The sequence below is a fragment of the Malaclemys terrapin genome, chromosome 4 (assembly GCF_027887155.1).
Source record: "Malaclemys terrapin pileata isolate rMalTer1 chromosome 4, rMalTer1.hap1, whole genome shotgun sequence".
NCBI classification, from domain to species: Eukaryota; Metazoa; Chordata; order Testudines; family Emydidae; genus Malaclemys; species Malaclemys terrapin.
Window position 1 is genome coordinate 93653718 of NC_071508.1, and position 23814 is coordinate 93677531.

General features: G+C 40.9%; 1 protein-coding gene across 2 annotated transcripts in view; it reads right to left on the minus strand.

Moving 5' to 3' along the window:
- KNL1 (kinetochore scaffold 1) overlaps positions 1-23814 on the minus strand; it is a 49830-nt gene that overhangs the window by 22067 nt on the left and 3949 nt on the right. Inside the window, exons 3-13 of one of the 2 annotated variants that reach the window (XM_054028736.1) lie at positions 22755-22794; positions 20765-20824; positions 18289-18350; positions 17724-17773; positions 17143-17182; positions 15855-15892; positions 15455-15507; positions 8521-13848; positions 6330-6477; positions 5111-5178; positions 4870-4968 (exon numbers count right to left, since the gene is read on the minus strand). In XM_054028736.1, coding sequence (XP_053884711.1) covers positions 4870-4968; positions 5111-5178; positions 6330-6477; positions 8521-13848; positions 15455-15507; positions 15855-15892; positions 17143-17182; positions 17724-17773; positions 18289-18350; positions 20765-20824; positions 22755-22794 — 5986 coding nt within the window. Of the gene's footprint in view, positions 1-4869; positions 4969-5110; positions 5179-6329; positions 6478-8520; positions 14119-15454; positions 15508-15854; positions 15893-17142; positions 17183-17723; positions 17774-18288; positions 18351-20764; positions 20825-22754; positions 22795-23814 lie in introns of both variants that reach the window. The other variant, XM_054028735.1, reaches the window with a different exon arrangement.

The following is a 23814-nucleotide window of genomic DNA, read 5'->3' on the forward strand; positions in this document are numbered from 1 at the left end:
CCCAACACCCAGCCTTCTGCCCTGCATCTCCACATACACCCCAGCCCTCTGCCCTGAACCCCCCCACACCCAGCCTTCTGCCCTGCACCTCCACACACACCCCAGCCCTCTTCCCTGAACCCTCCCCCCCACACCCAGTCTTGGGCCCTGCACGTCCACACACCCCAGCCCTCTGCCCTGACCTCGAGTCCCGCCCCAACACCCAGCCCTCTGCCCTGAACCCCCCACCCAGCGGGCTGAGCAGGCTGGCGGCGTAAAATCAGCATTTTAATTTAATTTTAAATGAAGCTTCTTAAACATTGTGAAAACCTTGTTTACTTTACATACAACAATAGTTTAGTCACATAATATACACTTAGAGAGAGACCCCTTCTAAAAAAGACGTTAAAATGTATTACCGGCACGCGAAACCTTAAATTAAAGTGAATAAATGAAGACTCGGCACACCACTTCTGAAAGGTTGCCTACCCCTGCTCTATCATATCCCCCCTTAATCTCCTCTTTTCCAAGATGGAAAGTCCTAGCCTCTTTAATCTCTCCTCACATGGGAACCGTTCCAAACCCCTAATAATTTTAGTTGCCCTTTTCTGAACCTTTTCTAGTGCTAGTATATCTTTTTTGCAGTGAGGAGACCACATCTGTATGCATGTATTCAAGATGTGGGCATACCATGAATTTATATAAGGGCAATAAGATATTCTCTGTCTTTTTCTCTATCCTCTTTTTAATGATTCCTAACATCCTGTTTGCTTTTTTGACTGCTGCTGCACACTGCGTGGACATCTTCAGAGAACTATCCACAATGACTCCAAGATCTCTTTCCTGATTAGTTGTAGCTAAATTATCCCCCATCATATTGTATATATAGTTGGGGTTATTTTTCCCAATGTGCATTACTTTACATTTATCCACATTAAATTTCATTTGCCATTTTGTTGCCCAATCACTTAGTTTTGTGAGATCTTTTTGACGTTCTTCACAGTCTGCTTTGGTCTTAACTATCTTGAGCAGTTTAGTATAGTCTGCAAACTTTGCCACCTCACTTTTTACCCCTTTCTCCAGATCATTTATGAACAAGTTGAATAGGATTGGTCCTAGGACTGACCCTTGGGGAACACCACTAGTTACCCCTCTCCATTCTGAAAATTTACCATTTATTCCTACTGTTTGTTCCCTGTCTTTTAACGAGTTTTCAATCCATGAAAGGATCTTCCCTCTTATCCCATGACAACTTAATTTACTAAGAGCCTTTGGTGAGGGACCTTGTCAAAGGCATTCTGGAAATCTAAGTACACTATGTCCACTGGATCCCCCTTGTCCACATGTTTGTTGACCCCTTTGAAGAACTCTAATAGATTAGTAAAACATGATTTCCCTTTACAGAAACCATGTTGACTTTTGCCCAACAATTTATGTTCTTCTATGTGTCTGACAATTTTATTCTTTATGATTGTTTCAACTAATTTGCCCAGTACGGACATTAGACTTGCCGGTCTGTAATTGCTGGTATCACCTCTAGAGCCCTTTTTAAATATTGGCGTTACATTAGCTATCTTCCAGTCACTGGGTACAGTAGCCGATTTAAAGGACAGGTTACAAACCATAGTTGTTAGTTCTGCAATTTCACATTTGAGTTCTTTCAGAACTCTTGGGTGAATGCCATCTGGTCCCGGTGACTTGTTACTGTTAAGTTTATCAATTAATTCCAAAACCTCCTCTAGTGACACCTCAATCTGTGACAATTTCTCAGATTTGTCACCTACAAAAGCTGGCTCAGGTTTGGGAATCTCCCTAACATCCTCAACTGTGAAGACTGAAGCAAAGAATTCATTTAGTTTCTCCGCAATTACTTTATCGTCTTTAAGTGCTCCTTTTGTATCTCGATCGTCCAGGGGCCCCACTGGTTGTTTAGCAGGCTTCCTGCTTCTGATGTACACTTCTACCCAGATATAACACGACCCGATAGAACACGAATTCAGATATAACGCGGTTTCACTTATAATGTGGTAAGATTTTTTGGCTCCCAAGGACAGGGTTATATTGAGGTAGAGGTGTATTTAAAAAAACATTTTGTCATTACCTTTTGAGTTTTTGGCTAGCTGTTCTTCAAACTCCTTTTTGGCTTTTCTTATTACATTTTTACACTTAATTTGGCAGTGTTTATGCACCTATTTACCTCACTAGGATTTGACTTCCACTTTTTAAAAGATGCCTTTTTATCTCCCACTGCTTCTTTTACATGGTTGTTAAGCCACAGTGGCTCTTTTTTAGTTCTTTTACTGTGTTTTTTAATTTGGGGTGTACATTTAAGTTGGGCCTCTATTATGGTGTCTTTGAAAAGTGTCCATGCAGCTTGCAGGGATTTCACTCTAGTCACTGTACCTTTTCATTTCTGTTTAACTGCATAGTTCCCCTTTCTGAAGTTAAATGCCACAGTGTTTTGCTGTTGAGGTGTTCTTCCCACCACAGGAATGTTAAAAGTTGTTATACTATGGTCACTATTTCCAAGCGGTCATGTTATAGTTACCTCTTGGACCAGATCCTGCACTCCACTCAGGACTAAATCGAGAATTGCCTCTCACCTTGTGGGTTCCTGAACCAGCTGCTCCAAGAAGCAGTCATTTAAAGTATCAAGAAATGTTGTCTCTGCATTTCGTCCTGAGGTGACATGTTCCCAGTCAATATAGGGATAATTGAAATTCCCCACTATTATTGAGTTCATTTTGATAGCCTCTCTGATCTACCTTAGCATTTCATCGTCACTATCACTGTCCTGCTCAGGTGGTCGATAATAGATCCCTAATGTTATATTCTTATTAGAGCATGAAATTACTATCCATAGAGATTCTATGGAACATGTGTATTCACTTAAGATCTTTACTTCATTTGATTCTACATTTTCTTTCACATATAGTGCCAGTCCTCCCTCCCCCCTCACGACCTGTTCTGTCCTTCCGATGTATTTTGTACCCTGGAATGATTGTGTCCCATTGATTGTCCTCACTCCACCAGGTTTCTGCAAGAGCAGTGACACACCATTCCCTAGCAGCACAGGTACAACATTTCAGGAACCCAGAGCAGCCGGTGAAGAGGTAAATCACTGCAGGGCTGGGGACACCCCAGCCAGTGGCTCCTACCCTGAGCCGGGATCAGCTGCTAGTCTCGGCTGGGCTGGAGGCAGGAGATGTTGGGACTTCCTCTTCCCCTGCAAGGAGTGGCTGTGGCTGTGTCAGACCCACCCCCAGAAACCTCCCCCAGCTGCAGGAAGTTCAGCATCCTCCCCGCATCACTCCTCAGCTGTGGGGGAAGGGGTCACTGTATGGGGTGCTGCTCCCCCATCCACCCAACCCCTGTGCATCTAGACCGCCCATACCCAGACACCCCTGCCAAACCTCACCCGGTACATCCAGAACCCTCCTAGCCCTCCATACCCAAACCCTACCCCACTGTACCTCAACCCCTGCATCTGGAGCCCCTCTGCACCCAGACCCCCTGTCTCCAGACCCCCACCCTTGCACCCAGACCACCCCCCCACTGAGCTCCCTGCACTCAAACCCCCAACCTGATGCCCCACCCCCTACACCACCCTGAGCCCCCACATCCAGACCCCCATGTGACTGACCCCCAACTAGCTGCACCCAGACCCTCACCCCAGCAAGCCCCACTCCCCCAGCACCCAGATGCCTCTCCTGAGACCCCCACATCCAGACCACTCTGCTGAGCCCCAACAACCTTCCCCTGGAAGCCCCTGCAGAGTCTCATTGCTCCTGCACCTGGAACAAGCCACTGTGCACCCAGATCCTCCCAGACCTAGACCCCCCGACTGAGCTGCCTGTACCCAGATTGTCCCACACAGAATCTTCTCACTCCACACGTGGATTCCCCCACATTGAGCCCCTCCACACTTGGATCCTGCCTAGTTGAGCCTACCTGCCCCACACCTGGTACAGAGGGGCATGGCCCCAGGGTGTTTCTGGGGCAGACCCAGGTCTTGTGCTGTGTCAGGGTCAGGTGCAGCCTCACTGCTGAGTCTGTGTCCTGGGGGTGAGGAGGCAGCAGGTGACCTTCCACCTTTGTGCAGCCAGTGGCCTGTGCTTCCCATACTGCCATGCCGGAGCCTCTGCATTTATTTATTGACAAATAAAACTTGCAGAATTTTAAAATATTGTGCGCATAATTTTTAATTTTTTGGTGCAGAATGCCCTCAGGAGTAATATAATAAAATACAATAAAATATCCTGCCAAAGCTACTCCTAAACTAGACAGAGATTGCTGTTGTAAGAAGCTAAATATTCCCACTTTCCAGGAGTGCTGTGTGCATTATCTCTGGCACAACGAGCAGTTCCTACTGGCACAAGGAAGAGATCAGAAACAGAAACTGGACTACTAGACCAGCCCCAATGTAATCATTGCCATTTTACCAAATAAAAGCTGCACTCCAGAATATATTTACAAAGCCAGTTTCAAAGCAGAGTACAGGATACGGGAGTAGATCAATGCACACAAAAGAACTGCTAGTGCACGTCAGAAGTGCCCACACAGATACTTAGCACGCAGCAGGCGAGTGGGGGTAGATTCACACCCTGGCATGCCACAAACTAAGTGTTCATGTAGATACGCCCTTAATGTATAATAATTCTGAGGTGACCTGATCTACAGGGTTGGAAAATAAACTATCTATATTTATTCAGAAGTAAACTGGGGAAAAGGGAAAGGGAATGGTTAGTCTGTGGGCCTGATAACAAAGATCTTTACAACTCAACTTCTTTAGCTGTCTTTAGTCAGATTCTATAAAATATTGAAATAAAGACAGAGAAACACATTTTAAGTGGCAGTGATGAGTATGCGTTTGAGAGGTTAGATACTCACATTGGCTGGAAGATGACTTTGCCGGGGCTTCTGAATTAGAATATGGACCTGGAGAAGCGTAAAAAACTCCCCTACAGTGATAACACCATCCTGAAATTTCTACAGAGTGAATAAAGTGTACACATCAATAATTAAAGTAAGCTTATTAGCAAGGGTGCATCCAAAAAAGTATCTAAAGAGAAGACAGGCAACATGTTTCTTATTAGGAAAAAAATTAAAAGCCTTTTAGATATCTACATACCTCAAATAAATTCTGTTCACAAATACTGTCCATGAGAAGCTGAGACTCCATCTGACTGCTTCGCTGCACTAGAGAGAAAGGAGATTGCTGTGGTTCAAAAATAAAACTTTATGAAGTCATGACCGTAGGTCCATACCAGTTCAGATTACAAGAACAATTTTCATATAATTCAGAGTTTGACCTTCAAACCATATGAACAATGCTTTTTCTGCCTAAAAAATATACTTATGCAGGGCTTGTCTACACGTACAGTACTACAGCGATGCAGATGCACCGCTGTAGGGCTTAGTGCAGACACTACCTACGCCAAAGGCAGAGCTTCTCCCATCGACGTAGGTACTCCACTTCCCTGAGAAGCAGTAGTTATGTTGACAGGAGAAACCCTCCCGTCGACATAGTGCTGTCTACACTGGGAGTTATAGGCCGGTATAACTATGTCGCTCAGGGCTGTGGATTTTCCACACCCCTCAGTAATGTAGTTATACTGACATAAGTTTATAATGTAGACCAGGGCTTAGCAGCCAAAGAAATACTGTTGGAGAAATTTGAGGTAATAGGAAAGTTCATTAGTAGTTAATGATATGAAGTTTCTAATGTTTATGTTTTAGAATATATCCTAATACCATTTGAATATTATTCACATGACTTATTAGGCTGGTGGTGAAAAGGGTTATGGGATCAGAGTTAAGTTGCTTATGAATCTTAACTCCAACATTCTCAAATTTCAAGCCTGCTTTTGTTTTTAAGTTACATTTTAATTCGATTTTCTGTTCAAAGTATATTTCCAACTTTCAAATCTTATTTGTCTGAATAATCAAATGAAAGAAACTTATCTATATTTTCTTCAGTTCTCTCTATTATATGTTCCCCTTGTGTCATCTCAATTGATCTGTGACACCTGAGCCTCTCTATTATGAATATAACCACCATTTCTGGTGAGGACAGAGAAAAATTATTGCAGGCCTTCCTTCAACTAGTAACAACAGTCTGCTTTTTCTAAATCACTTCTTAGGAAAAATGCCATTACAATTTGTACTCATCCACAGAATCAAAGAGCTATCTTAACTGAAAAAGATTAATACATATTACCATACAGAGCTTACATGACATGCAACATTCCCAGAGAAAATAAATGCTGGTAAGAGACCCTTATCTACTAAGTTGATTAAAACTGAAATAAGTTAACAGTTTTAGGTGAATACTGCCAAGAGAGTCTTACTACTAAGATCTATGTCAGCTTTAAGAGAATCCAGACAGCTGCTGTTGCTAGAGTTGGTCCTCTCCAGGCTTTTAGCTGATAGACTTGGAGGATTTTCACCCTCATGAGTTTCTGCTTGGGTATGAGATAAAATGATGCTGGAGGTAGCCTGAAATCAAACAGCGTTAAGAAAACAGATATTTATTACGACACTTGCTATATAACAGCTATGTTGTGACTTTCCATAGCAAATCATGTTTAGCGTCTGCATATTTATATGTAGGGCCCTACCAAATTCACGGTCCATTTGGGTCAATTTCACAGTCATATAATTTTAAAAGTCATAAATTTCCTGATTTCAGCTATTTAAATCTGAAATTTCACAGTGTTGGAATTATAGGGGCCTTGACCCAAAAAAGGAGTTTGGGGGGGGGGGGGGGGGTGAAGATCGCAAGGTTATTGTAGTGGGGTTTGCGGTACTGCTACCCTTACTTCTGTGCTGCTGCTGGTGGCGGCGCTGTCTTCAGAGCTGGGCAGCTGGAGAGCAGCGGCTGCTGGCAGGGAGCCCAAGTCTGAAGGCAGATCCGCCGCCAGCAGCAGCACAGAAGTAAGGGTGGCATGTGTGGTATTGCCACCCTTACTTCTGTGCTGCTGCTGGTGGGGCACTGCCTTCAGAGGTGGGCACTCGGCCAACAGCTGCCAGTCTTCAGCCGCCCACTTCTGAAGGCAGCGCAGAAGTAAGGTTGGCAATACTGTGACACCCCCCCCCCCAAAATAACCTTGTGACCCCCCTGCAACTCCCTTTTAGGTGAGGACCCCCAATTTGAGAAACGTTGGTCTCCACCGTGAAATCTGTATAGTATAGGGTAAAAGCACACAAGAGACCAGATTTCACAGTCTGTGACGCATTTTTCATGGCCATGAATATGGTAGGGCCCTATTTATATGTACTAAATAGTAAGGCATCCCACCAAAAGACCACACCAGCCACCTGTCTAACTCCCAGCTCTTCTGGCAGCTGGGGCTGCAGTCAACTTTCCAGCTTTTGGACAGTCTCACAACTCTTTGTGAAGTAAAACCCCAGTTCAGTCCCACTCCAGAACATCACTCCTCCAAGGACAACCAGTCAGTTGCCCCTTGTTTTGTATGCAGTTGGTAATGCTAACTATTTTGTTGTTTGCTCTGTTTCATGCCTCCCACCTGCCCTCATTACAGAAATAGTCTAAGGAATTAAAAAATATAATTTTAGAAAAGAGCCAGGCAAAGTTATAAAAATAAAAGTAGGTACAGGAATTAAAAATAAAGAAACAGAAAAAGCTAAGGTATTAAAAAGAGCCAAATAAAGGCATGACTTACGACTAGTCTATATAACCACATGACCTCATTACTGTTATCCTTGTTCTCCCTATCCCTTCTTCCTGCTGTTTGTCCCTCACTTGTTGAGCCTTATCTCAGCTAAAGCTATTCAGGGCAAGGACAATAACTTATTCTTTGTTTACATTCCAAGTTGCACTGTGGTTTAACTCAAGGTATAATTTTAAACCAATTTAATTAAATCTGTGCAAAATCCTGTGTGGACATGGCAAACTCAATTTAAGCCTGGATAAGGAATCAGTTTAAGTTAAATCTCTATTAGACACAAAGAACTAAGAACATTATTAAGGTTGCAAATTCAAGCACTGAAAAATGCTATAATTAAGGTTGCCTGTGCATTTGGCAGGAATTAAGTTAAATCTGCTGGAGAACAGGTCATAATTCTAAGTATTAACAACATCCTGCTCCATCTTTCTTACTAGAAACACAAATGTTGCTAAGTTTGGGTATGTAGGGAAAAGCTAACGAAGCAATGTGACCCTGCCAAATAGTCTGATGACTATAAACACATACCAAAGAAAGAATTAGCATGAAACTATTAAGGGTGGGTGCTTTAAAACTGGCATGAAAATCAGTACTCTCTCCGTTATCCCAAATTCCTCTCACTTCAGTAGGGAGTTCCACACATCAATTTATTTTGTGGCTAAGGCAAAAGACAGGAAAGACAGTGGGGAAAGGCAGAGAACCATAAACATTAATGAACTGGTGATTGAGAGAAACCCAAGAGTAAAGACTACACTAAGAAACTTTTTAATTCACACTCCTATAATTCAGGCAGAATGAAATCAAAGCCCTGGGACAATTGACCACATTCTGATTACTGAGTGATTAGGCTCACCCGCTGTTCTTTTGTGCTATCTCCATCCCAGCTCTCACTCCTCTTGATCTTCTTTCCTTTCTGGAGTTCCTCTTCCTCTTGTTCCCAAGCTCTCTTCTGGTTGCTGAAAGTTTCTTGCTCCTCTAATGGATAGCTTTTATTGTGAAAGATCTCTTTTTTGTTCATCTCATTACAGGTTCCATCAAGGGGCTCATAACTTACAAACTCAACTGAATCCATTTCCTCTGGGCATGTAGGAAGCAATTCCTCATCTATATACTGAGAAGGGCTCAAGTTCTGCCTTCCAATGGGATAGATGTTGTCGGAGGTTTTGCTGGTGACTAAATTTATTTCTGGAACCTGAGCTTCTACTCCGCCCACTGATTTGGCATTGAGGTCTTCTACACTTGGAACAGTGGAATTTTTTTTGTTTGGCAATTTAGGCGGGAAGATACCTAGGGGTAGCTTTCTCACTTGACATTTATCTGTATGTGTTGTGTCTAAAGGAGCATCTCCAGTTTCAAAATATATATTTTCCTGTTCTTTGATATAAAATGCATTATTGGGCTCCTTTTCAACATCTTTTCCTAAGCTCAAAGGATCTTCTGGCTGTGTTGCCAATTTGGGAAAAGTTTCAGCACTATTAGACACAGCAGCAGTTTGAGAGACTGGGACAACTTCAGACTTCCTTCTACAATTTTTTAGCCTTGAACAAATATTAACAATACCTGATAATTCAGACACAAGGCTGGGGTCTACTTGTTCTGCAGGAATGTCATTGACTTGGGAGAATTGCTTAGTCTGTTCAGAGTCTTTTGGGGAATCTTTTGTAAGTTTTTCCCATTCAGCAGACACTCCCTCATTTTCCTTAGTCTTTTTGTAAGAAAGTATAACAGTATCTGGTCCATCAATGTCTAACTCTGTGGGTCTGTGTTCATGTCTAGATGAAGTCAACTTCCCTGGATCATCTTTCAAGTCTATACTTCCAGTATCCAACACATTAAGTGCACCCCTGTTCAAACTATCAGTGATCTCCTTAGATAAGTGAGACTGCTGGACTGGAATTTGAACCTGGGACACACCATTACAATTTTTTTCATCACCATCCAGGAGCCTATTCTCAGCAACTTTTCTTTGACTTTCACTCTTGTAAGTTGGGGATTCTATTTGGTTCTCTGGAAGCTTGAAAGACACTCTCTTTGATTTAGGTTTTACTTGTTTTCTCAGATCCTGGCAGTATACAGAACTTGAGTTGCCCTTGGGAAGGTTAATAACATTCTGTGGTTCCTGAATATTATCCAAAGTGACTTCAGGAAGTGACAGAGTGACAGGACCAATGGACTTTTCCGTGGCAACATTGTGGATTTTCAGTGTATCTGTTTCTTCCTTTTTATAGGGAAATACTAAAACTGATAAAGCAGGGAAATCTGGTCTATGTTTGTCCCTAAAATCTGAGTGGCATCCATTACCCAAATCTTCTGCATGCATAAAATGCATTTTCTCTCCACAGATAGGGGCCGATGTTCTACATACATTCTGCTGCTGGTGGCTTTTACTTGACACTTCTTGGTTCTCAGATCCTTTAAGATTATTACTATTAATAGCAACAGTGTGAGATGCAGTGATATCCATCTTATCCTGGTTACATGTAAACACAATGGTTTCATTAACAGGAAGAACAGGACCAACGTGGGTGGTTTGCTTACCTTGTAGGGCGATTTTATCATCTAAGGACACTGTATGGATTTTAGTGGTCTCCATGTCATCACCCATTGCAAACACAACTGTTTTGCTATTTGAAAAAGCTTCCTGTCCAACCCACTTATCCGGTTTTAATCTATCCACATGCATGACTCTTTCCATAGTTTTATCAATAGTGTGAGATTCAGTTATTTCCATATCATCCTGATTAAATACAAACACCATTTTATCTCCATGAACTACAGACTGGGTTTGAGGTGCTCTCTCATCTTGTAAGGCAATTTCACGGTTTATTGGTGCTGTATGGCTCTTTGTGATCTCCATGTCATTCTCACCACCCAGTGAAAACACAACAGTCTTTTCACTGGTTGGGCCAATCAGACTTTTCCTTCCAGTCCCTTTACCTAGTTCTGGCACAGTCTGGGATGCAGCCTTTTCCATAGGTTTATCAATTACAACAGTGTTGGGTCTAGTTATTTCCATGTCATCATTGTATGTAAATACAACAGTTTTATCTGCAGGGATTAAGGGTATTCCATTACTTGAACTCTTGCCTTGTAGGTAAATTTTATTGTCTGTTGCCATGGTGTGGCTTTTGGTGATCTCCATGTCATTCTCGTCACCAAGTGAAAACACAACAGTCTTTTCACTGGTTGATCCAATCAGACTTTTCCTTCCAATCCCTTTACCTAGTTCTGGCACAGTCTGGAATGCAGCCTTTTCCATAGGTTTATCAATTACAACAGTGTTGGGTCTAGTTATTTCCATGTCATCATTGTATGTAAATACAACAGTTTTATCTGCAGGGATTAAGGGTATTCCATTACTTGAACTCTTGCCTTGTAGGTAAATTTTATTGTCTGTTCCCATGGTGTGGCTTTTGGTGATCTCCATGTCATTCTCGTCACCCAGTGAAAACACAACAGTCTTTTCACTGGTTGATCCAATCAGACTTTTCCTTCCAGTCCCTTTACCTAGTTCTGGCACAGTCTGGGATGCAGCCTTTTCCATAGGTTTATCAATTACAACAGTGTTGGGTCTAGTTATTTCCATGTCATCATTGTATGTAAATACAACAGTTTTATCTGCAGGGATTAAGGGTATTCCATTACTTGAACTCTTGCCTTGTAGGTAAATTTTATTGTCTGTTGCCATTGTGTGACTTTTAGTCATCTCCATATCATCATCCACTGAAAATATGACAGTCTTCTCATTTGAAAGAGACGATGGCTTTAAGGGGCATTGGTCACATCCTTGTTGCTGCACACTATCTGCAGCTATAATGGTAGGGCATGAGGTCAACTCCTTTTTCTTTGGAAATAAAGTATCTTTTCTTTCTGTTAAAACTGTATCAGGAACACTTACTACACAGCTACCAGTCAAATCCATATTTTCCTCAGAGAAAAAAACAACTGACTTTTCCAAAAGAGAAGCCATCTGTGAATTTTTTGTATCTGGCATCGATGTTCTGGCTGTTTTAGTGAAGTCCTGTTTTGAAGAAAGTGAAGCTGCTTTACTAGTTGAAGAAAGTCTCTCAGGATTTGCAGTGTTTGACAGTACCTTGTTTAATGCTACCATAGTATGGCTTTGCTGTTGCAATTTGGAATTTTTTGAGTCAATGTGTATTCCTGCCGTCTTCCCAAAATGCACATTTCCTTTAATATCAGAGGGAAGGGCCTCATCACCAGAAGTGAAAGAAAACCTTGGAACAGCAAGGGCTGGAATTTGCTTATTTCCAGGAGTGTCATTCTTTTGATTTGAGTTCATTCTGAGACTCCCACATTCTATTGCCGCAGTCTGACTTCTAGTAATATCTATATCAGAACCACCAGAAAATAAGAGGGTCTTATTTTGTAGTTGTTTTGGTTTAGATATTACACTGTTCTGAATATGTGTACTCTCATATTCTTGTGCTACTAGAATAGGAGCAAAGTCAAGAGCAGCAGTATGATTTCTGGTTATATCCATACTTTGATCATCTGGAAAAATAACAGTTTTGTCATTAGTATAGGCAAGTGAAGGGTTGACTAGACTTTTCCTCAATTGTTGAGATATTTCACAGTTTTGCCTTTGCAAAGGTTTCGGCACACAGTTGTTGCTGGCACTGCTGTGGCTTTTAGGGACTTCCATCTCTTGCTCTTGTGATGAAAAAATAATGGTTTTGGGATTGGGATGACTTCTTTTAATATCCATGTGATCACTCATTCCTGAAAGAGGATTTTCCTTGTCAAGGTTTAGAAGACTTACAGCTCCATTCACTTCTTTGTTCCAGTTCTCTCTTGGAATAGTTTTAGGCTGCATTTGTTGTTGGCTTGTAGTTATTCCAGTGTTTTGATTGTCAATGACTACAGCATGACATTTAGTTATTTCCATTTCTTCCTGCTCATTTAAATTAGAAGAGCTAGATTTGTTACCAAAACTTTGAGGTTTGAATTTCACAGAGGTGAACATATCAGCAGAGACAGGAGGAAGTTGACTTGCAATGCCCTTTTCAACATCCTTGGCAATATAACTTCTAGTCAAGTCCATATCTTCCCCTGAGAAGACTACTGTTTTGTCACTTGGCCGTGAAACGAGCAGAGAAGTCACTGTGCTGTGTCGAAATGTGCCCTTAGAAGTCCAAGAACCAGGATTTGCACTTGAATCTAGCCCCAGAGTCTCAGAAGCAGCTCTGTGATTTTGGATCCCTTTTTCACTTCCATTATCTGGCACAGAAGATAGTGTGTGTGCATTCTTTTTACATTGCCTGAGAACTTGATTATCTGAAGTTATTTGACATTTTGTAATGTCCATGTCGTCATCTCTTGAAACTGTTTTTTCCATTAGCAAAGAGATGGCATTTCCTGGTTTTTGAAAAGCTTCATAACAAGACTTGCCAGTTGCCTTGGAAGTTTCATTACAGCTTACAACTGTACAATTCCCAGTAACTTCCATATCATTACAGCTGGAAAAGACAATGGTTTTATCACCATGGAAGACGGGCTCAAAAGAAACACATCCAGGAACCCCAGTCCTTGTTCTGCAACCTTGATTAGAGGTCTGTGATGCTTTGTGACTGTCTATCAAGATAGTATGGTTTTGAGTAATACCCTCCTCATCTTCTACACTTACAGTTTTCTTTTCAACACATCTTTGGGGGTCCTGTGGAACAACCAACTGATGGTTAGATGTTCTCTTTAATCTAGAATGGTCAGCCACAAAACCGGATAAATCCATTCTGATGGTCTGACTGTGTTTCTCAATGTTGAATGTGTTATTTTTGGTGAGGGACATTTTTACAGTTTGGCTGGCAGTCATATCCATATCTCCACAAGCCACAGTTACATCACCACATTCTAATTGCTTTGATAAGGCCTCACAAGTATTGGGGAACATGGTATTAATGTTAGATATATGACACTTCGTAATATCCATTCCATCATCTTGTCCTCTGAAGATTCTAGTCACATTGCCGGTGTTCTCTTGTGCATGGGAATATACACACTCCCCTAGAGGAAATGCACTACTTTCTGGAAGTTGTGAAGGGACAAAAAACAGGTTCTCCTTGTCAGGTCCTTCAAGAGTGGGGCTGGTAAACATTTCACTTGACTTCAGGCTTGTCAAGAATTCACTGAAATCTATTTTCTTTACTGGGTCAAAGTCTGGCTTCTGTTGGAGAGACGGACATGCATCATTTGCCTCTGTAGGATCACAGAAAAAGCGAAATTCCTTGTTCATTTCTGGCCCTTCGTTTTTAGATGTTAACCCAGCTAAAAATGATTTTATGTCTATTTTCCTAGGTTTGTCAATTTCTTCATTGTTTTTAAGGTTACGTGTGATCACTGCAGTGTGACTAGCTGTCATATCCATTTCATTTTCATCCAAAAAGATAAGTGTTCTGTCGTTTCTATTCATTTGATTGTTGTCTGTATCATGCCACTAATGAAGGACAGGAAATGAAAGTTACTGATATTTACAAGAAGTGCTAAATCAATTATTCTGGTTAATACAAGGCTCAATTAATGTGGCATAAAGGCCAGTTTTATTTATTTATTTAAAAATACACTTGTATCTGACCTTCTGGGTGAGCAGCAAGTACAGACACAGCTGTAGCTAAAAATGAAAGCTTACACACCTTCAAGGAAAGAGACAGGACTCCATAATTACAGCATAATGCTATGTAACATTTTAGAGTAAGAGTTTCCTTCAGAATTCTACAGTGATATATAAACTTATAATATGTTGGATCTATCTTGCTTAGATTATAGCTGGATCACTGATCCTTATTCATAAAGTTGGGTCAGTTATGGATCAAAAATGTTCCATTTTTCTTTCCAGTCATATGTTGTGGCCTAATCCTTTCTTCCTGGCTGCAATCAAAAGCCCTGCCTTGTTGCTGGCATGTGTATGCTCATATCAGCAATGGGGTCTGGAAGTTATACAACTCTTTTTCCCCACAACCAAGAAGATAATGAAGAAAAGATTTAGACAACCAAACGTAGTAAAAGAAAACTGACCAATAATGATCCACAACTGACCAGGGTCCTCATATTTTATAAAGCGTACATCAAGGAAAAATATTCTATACACACTTTATTTAAAGTACAATTCTTTTATGCAATGCAAGCAATAAGCAGTATGCTAGAAGAAGCATAATCTGTTTGGGCTTTTCTAAAACGATCACGAGTCTAGGCTTTAACTTGACCAGTTTAGCATGTGTTAAGGTATACACTGCTTTGTCTACACTAGACTTTAGAACATTTTAGTTAGTTTGTATTAGATAACCCATCATTAAATCCTAGTCTAAAAAAAGTCAAATGGCATTGCAACAGCAGCAAGTATCTTGGCAAATGTCTGTCTTGAAAAAAAAGAAGCATGAGCATGTTCCACAACACTGGGTTACATCCTCCCAGGATGCATGAGTGAAGTGTAACAACACACAAACTCAATGATTTACCATGACCAACCATGATTACAATAAGATTAGCTGCAAGGTTGGGCTTTTCACTGCCTGAGTCAGTAGGGTAAACTACAGAGACACGCTCAAACACCAGTGGCCACAGGGATAATGGGTTAATGTATCTATTCTTGCCTCAATCTTCAAAAGAAGATCACTAGATGAGAAAAGCATGGGTGAGCTCTCCTAGCTATGAAAAGGCAGTTGGCACAAAAGTCTCTTCTGCATACCCTGAGATCACAACTTCCTACACAAATGAATGCAATAGATTTTGGACCCAAATATTCTCAGCATGAAAGAGTGAAAGTATTCACATACCTCAGTCTGCTGCACTGGTGTCTGGATTGGGGCATGAAGCAAAGTGTCCATCCCTTTTAAGAGAAAAAAGTATTGCATCCATTGAGTTTGGGATCATAGGAAATGGGGATCTGTGAACTTACTCTACATGTATCAGTAACTGAGTGTGGACTGAACAAAAATACAGCCAACTAAGACAAATATACCCTGAAATAAGTTTTCATCAGTCTCTTGTGAGGAAGTAGCTGAGGTCCTACAGCAGGATGCTTGCCAAGCAGTTTATGGGGCAAAAACCCCAGTTACACAACAGTTCTCTTCATTAACAGACAGACTGTTCCAGGACCGCTCACATCCTTTTTCCACAATAAGCAGTTTTGGACAAAAGTAACTTGTTAATAAAGAAATCTACTTTCAAACTTACCAGTAATCTCGCACTGAACAGTTTCAGGCCCTTCATTTCTAAAACAAAAAGTAGTTTTACATAAACAATTTAGTAAAAGATTTCAAAATACAGGGCTCTTATTTCAGTACTATAACAAGAAGTGAGCATCCCAAATATTTTGCATACTGGTGAATTATTATTTGCCACTGAGGAAGAGAGAAGGGCTAAAATTAATTCCTCATTCTAAGCCCAGACCTTCTGATTTAGGTTATCCCCTTCTGATCCCAATGAGCTATAAGGCAGTTTGAGTTCAATCTTCTGTAAACTAAAAGGCTCCAGTCATTCCATCTCAGGGGAAAGGGGAGTATCAAGTGAACACTTCTCAGTGTGACTTCTGATGCCCCCTCCTTTCGGTGTCCTTTACTGCTCTTTCAGGACTGATAGACTTTAGCACAATGAAGGGGGGGAGGTGGGACGAGGATTGGTTTAAAGCATGTTAGTACCTAGACAGGGCTTGACGCCTTTAAAAATGTTATCTGTTCGTAGCCAATCCTAAGCTCCTCCCTCACCAACTAAAATGTTTTAAAGGCATCAAACTCTACATTCACGACGTGCATCAATATGTTTTAAACAATTTAATCAAAATCACACTAATATTTTTTTAAAACACCACCACATTCCCCCTCATCTAGACAAGGCCTTAGAGCCCAGATTCCATGGGCTTGTCTTCACTATGAAAAGAGGTGTATTTTTAGCATGAATTAGTAAACTCAATAGGGTTCACCTCAAAGAGCTAACATGTTAAAAATATTTTTATCTAGTATAGATATGATCCAAACTATCTTCCCTGTCCCATTAATTGTTTTTTGAAGTGCAAATACCACCACTGTGGTACTGCATAGGGAGTAGAAGCCTTTGAAACATACAGGTCTTATTTCTGTCCATCCTTTAAAAATCTTTGGGAAAAATCTAGGCTTTGTTATTTTCTAAAGACTTCCACTATCTTCATAGAATTAAACATCACTAGCAGCAGAAAGCTTGAAGAAGAAACTGTTCTAGATTCTTTGGGAGCTATGACTAGTGGTGAATACCATGACCCATACAGCCTTATTATTCTGAGTGGTTGAACTGAACATGTGCTTTCTTCAAGATTATTGTTTCCATAACCAAGCTAAACCCCCTAAACTAATTTTTAAAATAAGAGTATGCCATGTTTAATTTTGTTTTTGAGAGAAACATTAATTTTGATGGTTGTATCATGCAAGGAACTTTCCTCCCTCAGAGCACAGCTCTTAAGGTGTGCAAAAAAGCAATTTTCCAAACTTACTGGTTAAATCGGATTTGATTCCTTATATTTGCTGCGCTCTCTAAAAATAAAATGAGAATACAAATATTAAAGCAACAATATGAAAAGCGACATCAAGACATTCAGAGATAGGAATTAACTGCAGGAAAAAGGTGTTCTACTCTTTCTGACTTTTGTTGTGCCCTCTCACAGTCAGAAAACCAGAAGAACAGAACAGAACAGCTTGAAGTTCTGTTAACTCTTTTCAGGTACTTGCTACACAAACTTTTGGGAGCTGGGAGTAGATAGAAGGATATTCTGCTGGGTCTGTAGAAATTGAATACAAATGGCTAAATATATAAAATAGAAACATTTATTTTGATCTATCAAAAGTTTCCTCTCTTAGTTACATGATCTACAAAACTGTTAACTAATTGGCTCTCAGCCTGCATGCAGCTACATAGGCTGAATCAGACCTGTCAGTCACTGACGCTTGGCCCCGCCCTTCCCTATCAGTCAGTGATTGACAGGTCTAGTTCTGCTTATGTAGCTGCACACACGCTGAAAACCCACTGGCCAACAGATCTGTAGACCCTATAATTGAAAGAGAAATGAGTATTTACCTGTATTTTCTGGCTCTACCACATTAATTTGAAGATCTGTCTGGAAAACTCTGAAACAAAGAACAGAATAGCCATTGTATAAACTACACAAAATTATTTCTACTAGAGCAAAAGATGTTCTGTTTAAAACCAAGTTAAAAAAAAATCGCTTTTGATTTCAGCCCTTCTCTATATTGTATGTTCTGCAAAATACCTGAACACAAGTGCTCAGAAAGACAAGAACTTCCTGAATCTACCTCCAACTTCCCATGGGAAATTATCTTTATTGGACTTAAAATGAAAGCCACGAAAGTGAATTAATGACACAACCAAAAAATTCTAGTTATAACATCTTCCCTTTTGCCTTCTTTTCGAGACAGGCAGAAGAATGGGTTATAGATCTCTTCAAATTCCTGAGGTCTCGGACTTTCAATTTACTCCCGCCACCAATAATAGTCAGTTCCTTCACTTGAATTCTCATGCATTTATGCAAACCTATCAGTTTCACTGGCCACCAGTTCACTGCCTGGGATGTATATTTATACATAAACAATCTGTAGATCAGCAACCTTCAGATTAAACGTACTTTATGGTATCTGCAAAGCTGACACGGCGAGAGTTCTTCCGACGCTTCTCAGGGTCATAATCCTAAAAATAGAGAGAGGACACAACAATATGATTTACAGGTGACTGTTAATCTTATTCCATATAAACCAGCAAACCATTCCTTGGAAAAGATGGGCGCACAATACATAGAATGCATTTACTATCATCTTTAACAGCTCATCAGAGCACAAAAACTGGAGTTCACATATAATCCACAAAGTCATGCAGTAGAGAACCAATTAGACTTAAGGATGCAGCCCTTAAAGTACATCTTCTGCATTAACTATTCTCCATGCTAATGTGATATGTCTGATGCACAGTTTCAGATTTCAATATAGCCAGGCCTAATTTAGCTAGAAAAACAGGAATTCCATCTGCAGCTTTTCTCAGACTTCCCTTTCCCTAACCTACAGATCCCCACCCTAGAGCAAGCAGCTATTGTGGAGTCTTCCTCTCAAAAGTCAGTCATCTCTCAGGCACAGTAAGTAGAGCACTACTGACAGGGAGTGTTTCTCATACTGCCTGACACACTAGAAAATGCATATGGTGCTGAGCAAGGGATTTACAGAATTTCTCTCAATCCTACCAAGTAGCCAAGAAGGATGGGAAGAAACAAAGATTCACCATCCTCATTACTGTGGGAAGAGATGTATCAAAGAATCACAAAATAACCACAGCACAGTGTCTTGCAATAGCACTGTTCGTATTGCGTCACTGTGATGACACAGTCACAAGGTAAACAGTGCAATGGAATGTTAGAACTTCACAGCTCTATGGCTCTCTGACTCCATTCACAGATCCAGCGGCTCTGAATCTCAGCAAGGTTGAGGATCACTTATTTAAGGGAATATACAGAAGACTTACATGACAGGGTCCAGATTATATACCTGCAACAAGACTAATTCCGTGGAATTCTTCTAAATACATTTCAAAAATCGTAAACAATGCCAGCAACGTGAGCAATTGTGAGTAAAGTCAAACTGCTAAGAAATGATGGAGTTACATTGATCAACATCTATCTTAACAAAAACCTTGATAGTTTAAGGAGACATCTGTTGTTGGGAAGATCCCTAACAAGGTGGATTATGAGCTGTTCTTCACACTTGACCAGATTTGGCATATGTACTGTATGTAAGTATCTCAGGCCTTATTTGCATATACTGTTGGAAAACATTCACCTTTTGTTCACTTACAGTAAACATATGCTGACTGACATTCATTAAGACTCATTGTAATTGCTCTTGCCACTGACTAAATATGAAGATGAACAGCCTGATCAATAGTGCCTCTGTGCCTTGCCCTTTTTCATTTGCGGACCCCTAAAACATTTCAAATGGAGGTATGTATCCCCTTTGGAAATCTTAGACAGTTTGTGGATCCCCAGAGGCTCATGAACCACAGGTTGAAAACCACCGTTCTATGGTAACAACAACCTTTTGCAGACCTCTTAAACGTAGTCTGAAGATCCCACGGGAGTCCGCGGACCACAGGTTGAAAACCCTACTCTACATGATACAGGAGGAGACTGTTGGCTAGACAGGAGTATTTTGAATAGAGGAGTTGAAGAAACAAAGAAAAATGGCCAACATAGTGATTAAGTAAATAGACCATAAAAGTAAGAAACAGAAACTAACTAGCCACATTCAAAAGCTCAAAGGTCAAATATTGGCATCCTGTATATCTTTCTTGTATTCCTCAGTGAAAAATGGGACAAGCAAACAATTGAAAATTTAGATTCTGTGATCAATGAAAACCACATATACACAGCAAACGCTTTCTGGTGAGTAAGTTAAATTTTCCACATTCATATTTATCATAGTGTAATGAACAGCGTAGTCCATGTATATCCTATAGCACAGATTTAAAGGAGTGTATTACAAACTTGTAGAATGGCTGGGACTATCTCCACACGTACTAAGGGGTGGCAGACGTATACTTGAACTAAATCATGTACTAAAAGTTACTCTGTATAAAATGAAAATATTAATGTTTGTTAACCTTTACCTTAAATAGAGAGTTTGCTGCCTAGTTTTTAATAAGTTAATTTTAGCTTTACATGTGTAAAATCATTTTAACTGCCACAATAGTCTATAAACACTAATCAGCCTTAAAACTGTAAGTCTTATGGACTGTAACAAAAGCAAGTAATATCTACTAATTGTTAATTATTGTTCTTGTCCCTCTCCTTTTACTTTAAGTAAGTTTGCTTTTGTTAACTAAAACACAAAAAATAAAAAACTGACTGGAATAAACACTTTAGTTAGCCTACAAAATATCAGATAAATGTTAGAGGAAGTCCACATAATTTTAGCAACTGAAGCATTCATATTCTTGAGCAGTTATAACAAGATTTTCTACATGTGCAGCTGTACCAGTGAGGTGACTCAATCAATGACATTTGTTCAGAACAGACTGCAGTCGTCAAAAATATTGACAAGTAAAGGGTTAATGCCTACCTGAGTGAATTCATTCCCACTCCCAAGGTCCTTGAGAGGACTCCGCGGAGCTTTTAAAATCTAAAAGGAAATATTTATAATAGTTGAGAAGATGATTTCTGCAGCTTCAACAATTGGTCTCCTACAAAAGATCAGGCACTCAGGAAAGCTAACAAATGAGTAACATGTTCCAATACAAACCATCTTTCTCCTCTCCTCTACTATGATCAGAATGCTAATCAAGCACACACTTTGCTGTTGCGTCCTGATTTCTAGAACTTCACGTACCACAAATGACAGTTTCCAAAAAGCAAGACAGTACAAAACTCCACCTGAGAAAAGTAGTGTGCTGGATTGGGACATTAGAAAATGGATGAAACAGTAAGGTTAATTTGGTATTGCACACTGGTGCAGAAGATAAGATTTTTGTAAAGAGATGTTAATGACCAAAGGAAGATGAAAGTGCAGCAACTCTTAAAACCTCTTAGGAATTTTTAAAGCAATCATACAAGATGTACATCTCAGGCAGAGAGCTCACACTGAATTTCTGAGCATATGTTTCATTTCACTGTTTTAAGCACTTCCAATTCGTCTATTAGACAATAAGGAACATCAGGCTGTCCCTTTCAATAATGAGTTCTTTCACTTTTGTCAGAAAGATACTAGATGAACCCATGTATGTTTTTTCTTAAAATTATAAATCTTTCCACAGAAACCGTGTCAAACTGTGTGACGTCACTTTGTTAATAGCAATGCTTCCATCCTCTTCCATGATGCAACATATGGACCATTAAATAGTTGTCCGATCTACCAGTATATCCACCGAACGGCTATTTCAGTATGCTGTGGAGAACACAGAGGACATATCTACACTACAAAATTAAGTCAACATACAGCCACCGCAATAATTAATTTGATTTTTAATGTCCACACTATGCTCCTCCTGTCGGCAGTGCGCATCCTCATCAGGAGCACTTGCACGGATTTAACTGACAGTGTGGGGCACTGACAGCCCGAGCCCTGCCACCTGGGCTCAGACTCTCCCTCCATCCTCCCCAAATTCCTCACCAGGAGATAGAAGAAGCTCAGGCTGTCCTTCCACATACATACACACACCCAAGTCCCTCACCAAGAGGTGGCGGCAGGGGTCCAACTCTCCTTCCCCTCTTACCCCTCCTCAATCCCTCACTGGGAGGCCACCCCAGCTCAGGCTCTCCTCCCCACCTCCCCTCAAATAGTCACTGGAAAGCAGAGGTGAGGTTCTGGCTCTCCTCCCCATCCCCACCTCCTCACTGGGAGGGCAGCAGTGGGCTCTGGCTGTCAGCCCCTGGTGGCAAAGGGCGATGTAAGCAGCACAGTGCTTACACCAGGGATCGGCAACCTTTGGCACGTGGCCCATCAGGGAAATCTGCTGACTGGCCGGGACGGTTTGTTTACCTGCGGCATCTGCAGGTCCAGCCTATCGCAGCTCCTACTGGCCGCAGTTTGTCATTCCAAGTTAATGGGAGCTCCGGGAAGCGTCATGGGCCGTGGGATGTGCTAGCCACTGCTTCCTGCAGCCCCCATTGGCCTGGAACAGTGAACCGTGGCCAGTGGGAACTGCAATCAGCAAACCTGCAGATGCTGCAGGTAAACAAACCGTCCCAGCCTGTCAGCGGATTTACCTGACAGGCCGCATGCCAAAGGTTGCCAATCCCTGGTCTACACAGACACTGCATTGACTTAACTACATCAACTTAAGCACTCCACTTTCACAGAAGTGGCGTTATTAAATTGATGTAGTGGGCGACTTACATTGGCAGGAGCGACATTTTAATGTAGATGCTTACTGAGTAAGTGGCCAGACTGCACTATAAAAGCAACTAGAATGACCATCAGAAAGAGATGGGTAGGCAAACCCAGCTGACTCACTCTTTTTTGACTCTGAGGATTTTCCGTATGCTAGGGAGAAAAGCAGGCTCATCTATACCAGCTTCCACTACTGATAGAACTTATTCAAAGTCACACTCACCGAGGAACGCCTTTGCCTTCTGATGCGTTCTGTATGATCACTGAGAGAAAAGAAAAACTGTTAGCGTGTAAACCCACACAAGGGATGTCGTTCTTCAATGACACTATCTTTAACAAGAAGTTTCTAAAATGGGCAGGATTTCATTATATTTATGTTTAGAAAATAATTCAATCCAAGCCCTCTTGGGAGAACTGATCCCAATACTAGAGAGCAGAAAAGAAGTTCTGGAAAATATAGTGCTGTGCCTCGCCTTCCCTCCCCCCCCCCCTTTTTTTTTTTTCTGATAACACCTTGTCATAAACATACAGCTACGGGTAGCATAAAATGCCTCCTTACCCTGTAAAGGGTTAATCCCTCCTTTACCTGTAAAGGGTTAAGAAGCTCAAATAACCTGGTTGGCACCTGACCAAAAGGACCAATAAAGGGAGAAGATACTTTCAAATCTGTTGGGGAAGATTTTTGTTTTGTGTTCCTTTGTCTTCTCTCCGGGTCAGCGAGGAACCAGGGCAGGGAAAATACATCTCCCTAAGCCATATCTGAATTAAGCATCTAATAGTACAGAAATAGTAAGTAATAGCAAGGAAATGCATTAGATTATCTTTTGTTTTAGCTTGTGAATTTTCCCCGTGCTAAGAGGGAGGTTTATCCCTGTTTTTGTAACTTTAAAGTTTTGCCTAGAGGGGAAATCCTCTGTGTTTTGAACCTGTAAATTACCTTCCATCCTGATTTTATAGAGGTGCTTCTTTTACTTTTTCTTTATAATAAAGTTCTGTTTTTTAAGAATCTGATTGGATGTTTAGTATCCTAAAAACCCAAGGGTCTGATCTGTGCTCACTTTGGTCACTCTCAAGCCTTCCCAGGAAAGGGGGTGAAAGGGCTTGGGGGGATATTTTGGGGAAACAGGAACTCCAAGTGGTTCTTTTCCTGAATCTTTGTCTAACTCAGTCGGTGGTGGCAGCAGTACTCATCCAAGGACAAGGAAGGATTTTTGCCTTGGGGAAGTTTTTAACCTAAGCTGGTAGAAATAAGCTTAGGGGGTCTTTCATGAGGGTCCCCACAT